The sequence below is a fragment of the Rattus rattus genome, chromosome 6, assembly GCF_011064425.1.
Source record: "Rattus rattus isolate New Zealand chromosome 6, Rrattus_CSIRO_v1, whole genome shotgun sequence".
Classification (NCBI taxonomy): Eukaryota; Metazoa; Chordata; class Mammalia; order Rodentia; family Muridae; genus Rattus; species Rattus rattus.
The window spans coordinates 58,584,188-58,590,187 of record NC_046159.1 but is presented as its reverse complement, the minus strand read 5'-3'; the positions used below and the strand labels follow the sequence as shown (position 1 = coordinate 58,590,187).

The 6,000-nt window shown below is 53.2% G+C and overlaps 1 protein-coding gene and 1 long non-coding RNA gene across 2 annotated transcripts in view; one reads left to right on the top strand and one right to left on the bottom strand.

Annotated features, from left to right (window-relative positions):
• Nucleotides 1–1,148: 1,148 nt before the first annotated feature.
• On the bottom strand, nt 1,149–2,146 carry LOC116902738. The gene is made up of 2 exons (XR_004388234.1): nt 2,062–2,146; nt 1,149–1,295 (listed from the first exon to the last, which is right to left on the bottom strand). It is a non-coding gene; the product is annotated as an uncharacterized LOC116902738 (long non-coding RNA).
• Nucleotides 1,969–6,000, top strand: part of Efcc1 (EF-hand and coiled-coil domain containing 1) — a 27,630-nt gene continuing 23,598 nt past the window's right edge. The window contains exons 1-2 of the mRNA XM_032905085.1: nt 1,969–2,634; nt 3,689–3,951. Coding sequence (XP_032760976.1) covers nt 1,987–2,634; nt 3,689–3,951 — 911 coding nt within the window. The 5' untranslated portion in view covers nt 1,969–1,986. The remainder of the gene's footprint in view (nt 2,635–3,688; nt 3,952–6,000) is intronic.

Genomic DNA, 6,000 nt, shown 5'->3' with positions numbered 1-6,000 from the left:
ACTGACTGCTCTTCCAGAGGTCCTGAGCTCAATTCCCAGCAACCACATGGTGGCTCACAACCATCTGTAATGAGATCCGATGCCCTCTTCTGGTGTGTCTGAAGACAGCTACAGTGTACTCATATAATAAATAAATAAAATGTTGGGGATTTAGCTCAGCGGAAGAGCGCTTGCCTAGTGAGCGCAAGGTCCTGGGTTCGGTCCCCAGCTAAGAAAAAAAAAAAATATTTAAAAAAATAAAAAAGAGAGGGCTGGAGAGAGGGCTCAGGGGTTAAGAGCACTGACTGCTCTTCCAGAGGTCCTGAGTTCAAATCCCAGCAACCACATGGTGGCTCACAGCCATCTGTAATGGGATCTGATGCCTTCTTTTGCTGTGTCTGAAAACAGCTACAGTGTACTTATATATAATAAATATATCTTTTGTTAAAAGAAGAGGAAAGAGAAAGAGAAAGCCTAGGGCGAGGCAGGCCCCAAGTGGCTCACTTGCACTTGGCCAAGTAAGGAAGTGTTGAATGTGCTGCTCTTACATTTCTATCAGTGCAGCAGAGGGCGTGACGTTAGGTAGTTCGAGCATGCCAGTCTTTTCCTGTGCGGTTACAACACACGGCTTAGCTACAAATGTCTTTGGTGTCAAAAGTACTTTTGTCTCAAAAAGTAATGTACATTTTATATTCTATTCAATATTATCTGCACCTGTTCTAATATAAAAAGTGTTTTGCATTACCTACATTCCCCCCCAAAAAAAATTAAATAAAAATGATCTAAGAATACAAAAAAAATGCAAGCAAACACACAAACAAAAAGATTACACAAAGGACTACTTCAAATTTCCCCCCTTTTTAATCTTATGTGTATGGGTGTTTTGCTTCCATTTGTCTGTGTGTCATGGGCATGAAGTGCTCATGGCGGTCAGATGAGGGCACTGGATTCTCTGGGACTGAAGTTACAGGTGGTTGTGAACCACTTTGTAGGAACGAGAATTGAACCCAGGTCCTCTAGAAGAGCAGCCAGTCTCATCTATCCAAACTGCTCGGGATTCTGATTCCTTCCCGGTTAGAGGTGTGCCTTGGACAAAGTGCTTAAGAATGTGTAGGACAAAGGACAGAGTGCTGATCTGGGGTGCTATAATGGAGGAAACGAAATGATAATACTTTTCAACTGAGATTTAATATTTAAAATCAGAGGTGTACACAAAACAAGATCTGCCTATCAAGGGCCACGGAGTTTGCCTTTTGCTCCAACATGGCTGGGTAAGGTTTCCATGGCAGGTAACAAGTGGAGTCAACACCACATCTCTGTGAAAGAGAAAAGGAAAACCAGTTAGCACTCAAGAGCAAGCAGGTCTGTCCAGCATCTTCCAGAAACAAGTTCTAGGACGCCAGAGAAAATGGTGGCCAAACAACCCTGTTTACCTCATCCCAGTCCGCAGAAGGGACTCAGGCCACCACCTGGAGCCCAAAGGTGGCAGCAGTGGACAACCACTTTCCTCCCGCCATAACTCTGACTTCATCCACTTCCAAGTTTGTTTGCTCCTCGGTTCTAGTTAGGTAGGGGGCGGGAGAGCTTAGGAAGCAGTCTGGAGAGGAGGCCTCGCAAATGGGGCAGAGGACTCTAGGCAGGTTGCCGGGCCAGGGTTGGGAATTGCAAAATACAACAGCAGGCGCAGGAGCTCCAGCCTCTGGTGACAACAGCGGAAAGGCCTGGAGAGGGCAAAAGAACCGAGCCTGGGACTGGTTACAGTGATGGGAATGAGGATGCGATGGGGAGCGATGGGGAGCGCAGGTCAAAGCCATTACTAGAGCGCGCAGCTCCAGCGCCTCCCACCGGGATAAGCACAGACGTCCTGCACGGCCCACGCAGCTGCCTGGCCACGGTTCGGTGCCTCTCCCGCCTGGCGGTGGCCGCCCGGCCCCTCCCTCGGCGGACGGGAGCGGCTGTCTGAAGGCGCCGATCGGATCCACTGAGAGGAGCCGCCAGGGTCGAGGCATGGAGAGCTCGGCGGGAGACCCATACCGGCGGCCCGCGCGGCGTACTCAGTGGCTGCTGAGCGCCTTGGCTCACCATTACGGGCTGGACCGCGGCGTGGAGAACGAGATCGTGGTGCTGGCTACCGGTCTGGACCAGTATCTGCAGGAGGTCTTCCACCACTTGGACTGCCGGGGCGCTGGCCGCCTGCCGCGCGCCGACTTCCGTGCGCTCTGCGCGGTCCTGGGACTGAACGCTGATGGGGAGGCGGCCAAGGAAGACGCAAACTCCACGGAGGTGGCCGCCAAGAACCCGGCTACTGGGATGATCGCTGGCGGAGACGCGGACGTCAGGGAAGAGGCGCTCCTGGCTCTGCGGGCCGATCCTCCTGAACTCACCTTCCGCCAGTTCCACGCGCGCCTCTGTGGCTACTTCAGTAGCCGAGCGGGGTCCCGGCTGCCTCGCGGAGCTCTGAGCGAGCACATCGAGACGCAGATCCGCCTCCGCCGTCCGCGCCGCCGCCGCCCGCCTGGCTCACCGAGCCTGCACGGTGGCGCCTATGGCGAGCGCGTGGCACATCTAGAGGAGGAAAACAGTAGCCTACGCGAGCTGGTGGAGGACCTACGTGCTGCGCTGCAGAGCAGTGACGCGCGCTGCCTGGCCCTTCAGGTGCGCGGGACGCCGGGGGTGGAGACATAGGCACTGGGCCGTGGCCCACCCCCTCCTCAGCTGGCCCTCAACCCACCCTCTTCATTCCAACTTTCACCCCAATGTATCATCCCTTAAGACCCCAGCTTCCTATCCGAGTTCCTTCTAATTCTAGAAGGAGCCTGTTTAGGCAGTCACGAAGTGATGGGTCAGCAGGCATCATTCTTCAGGAAGGTTTACGTAAAACAGAAAGGATCATCCTTCCCCCAAGTCAGCGAAACCCATAGAATCCCTCACCGGCAGGCCCCTAGCCCAGGTGAGAAAGACACCCGATGGCTAACATTGAGGGCCAAGCTCACTCTGCGCTACTGAGGTGGATCCACTGAGTGAGCTGTAGATTCGGCCTGGCCTTTGGGATCAGTCAAGGAACACTCGCGCCCTACACACAGATCAGTGTTGAGTGCAGCTCAGGTGACCAGCCAAGGGAGAAAAGGAGCCCCTATGAGAAGAGGACCTGAAGGTGGCGTTACATTGGTGTCTCCTGCCTCCTAGATGCTGCAGGGTACAATTAGGTGTCAAAGCGGCCTTCCGAGGTTCTTATGTGTGCCAGGATTGCGTAAGATGGGGCAGAGGGAACTCTCGAAGAACGCAGAGTCGTGTGTGGGGTGCCTGAGACTGGCTAAAAGGGTCTCTCCATCTCTCACGCTCAAGTTGTGCCAGCTTCCTTTATGCTTTCCAACACTGCAGTAAACATAACAGAACAGCCTCCCGTTTCCAAGGACAGGCCAGAGCACAGATCTCAGGAAGGGCGGAAACTTCAGTCTGCTCTTTAATCTGTGCTTTGAGTCCAGTGAGTTAGGAGCAGCGCACATTGGATGCAGGAATTAAGCCTAGAAATTACGGTCACCATACAAAAAAACAGAGTGTGGACTTCCTGTCCCAGCTTCCCTTGTTGGGGGTGGGGATGTTGCACACGCGTGCATTAGCCGCTTGTGCCCGCTGTTCTACGTGTGGTGTAAGGGGATGTCCCCGTAGGCTCCTGCAGTGGTCACTCACTGTGGCTTTCCGCGGGTAGGTCGGCCTCTGGAAAAGCCAGTCGGACATCCCGGAAGCGGCGGCGCACGAGCTGCAGCGAGCTCAGGGAGCGCTGGCAGAGGCGGAGGCGCGCGCTCGACGGCTGCAGCGCGGACAGGTGGAGGTGCGGCTGCGCACTGAGGAGGCCCGGCAGGCGGTCCGGCGCAGCTTGCACCGAGTGCGAGAGCTGGAGTCGCTGGCGCGGCGCGTTCCCCGCTTGCAGCGCCAGGTGCAGCGACTGGAGGCAGAACTTAGACGTTACCGGTGAGCGGGGCAGCAACTGGCGGGGAGCGGTTGGGACGGGATCCCGTTTCCCAAACCTAGGTGAACACACCCACTGCGTACTCTAATGTTCATTCCTGTGTTCAGTTATTCGTACATATGATTCTTCCGTTACTTAAGTCATTGTGGACTCCACTACCACCCATCGGTCCATCCATCTATCCATCCATCTGTTCATCCAGGAAATCCTTTCACTTGTTACTCGTGGATTGCAACCAATGATACCCATTCTTGGCTCTTCGGTTTGATCCTGCTGGTCCCTGACTGCACACTGTGTATGGGCGAGCCCCAAGCAAAAGCACGTTATGGGCTTGCTTCAGTTAATCCTTAGGGACAGCACAGCGAAGAGGGTCCTGTTATGATCCCATTCTTCAGATGAGGAAACAGATTTAAAGTGACCTTTTGTGCTAGCTGGATGGGGTCAGGAAGCTAGACTCAGGACCAGGCTCCAATTCTAGCAAGGTTGCTGACAGATGTGTAAGCTTGGCAAGTCACCAGCTGTCCTTGAGCCTGTTGCTCCTGGGTGGAGCAGGCTGGAGTCTTTGCAGAGCAGAACAGTTGTGAGGCTCTGCCTGTCTGTGCCTGCTGCCCGTTTTTTGTTGTTTTTTGTTTGTTTGTTTGGTTGGTTGGTTGGTTGGTTGGTTGGTTTTGTTTTTCTTTCACATGGTAGAGCGGGCCTACCTCCCTGACCTGCACAGCAGCTGGGACCTTCTGGGCCACTGTCTACTTGGCAAGTGACTGTGAAGAGAAGAGACCAAAATGTCAGTGATAGGCTGCAGTCAGAGAGCATGAGACCTCCACAGGAACAGACTTGAGGTGGGACAAATGCTAGAGCTGGGGTGATGTGTCCCTGCTGCAGGCTTAGCCTGTCCCCTAAACGCTGAGAAAATAGGAGCCATATTAACAAAGCCTTCAGGGCCACCATAGCACATTCCAGAAACTAAACAGAAGTCAGCATGGCCAGAAGAGAGGGAAAGGAACAGACACCCATAGCCTTTATCTAATCCTTAGAGAACATGAAATCACAGACTCATTCGAGACAGACGGCCCAAGCAGATTGCATTTCAGAAAGGAAAAAAAAAAAAGCAAACAAAAAACCTACCCCATTCCTGCTGTGCTGGGGAGAGAGGAGGGGCAAAGAACAGGAGACAGCTTAGAGGAGCCAATGGGGACAGGTCTCCCCTGACAGATGGTGATCCGACCAAGGCCAGGGGAGGACAGCCCAAAGGGATGGCTTTGAACTTATGTCCTCAGAGGAGGGGCCTCATCCTTGACTTCTGAGGCACTCAGCTGGGAGAGGCTGACCCTGGCCAGCCTCCTGCAGCTCCAAATGTTTGCATAGTTGCTTCCTGTTTGCTTGGCTGAGGGCTACAGATCAGAGCTGGTTGACATAAAGTCCACATCCATGAGGAGAAACAAATGGTCTCCTTCTCGTTGCCTTAAAGTCACCATTACTTGTTTATGCATCAAAACAATTACAACATAAGAGAGAGCTTTGCAGCAGAGAACATAGATTCCTAGTCATCGTAGCTCTGGATCCGCGAAACCGCTGTACAAGGTGGAGGTCTCAATCCCCATCTTACAGATACCATTTTAAACACAGCTGAGATTATGCAGCCAGAAAGTAGAAAGGTTTAGTCTGCCTGCCCCACAGCTAGTGTTCTCCCTTCTACCCCACGTGTTTGTTGCTGCTGCTGTTCCATTGATTGCAGGATGGCTACCACGCCTACCGTTTAGGCACAAGGGGGATGTGCTCTTTGTCTTGGCTAGGGTTTCCATTGCTGTGAACAGACACCATGACCAAAGCAAGTCTTACAAAGGACAACATTTAATTGGGCTGGCTTACAGGTTCAGAGGTTCAGTTCATCATCATCAAGGCAGGAACATGGCAGCATCCAGGCAGGCATGGCAAGAAGGAGCTGAGAGGTCTACATCTTCATCTGAAGGCTGCTAAGAGCAGACTTGCCTCAGGCAGCTAGGAGGAGGGTCTCAAAGCCCACCCTCGCAGTGACACAATTCCGCCAACAAGGC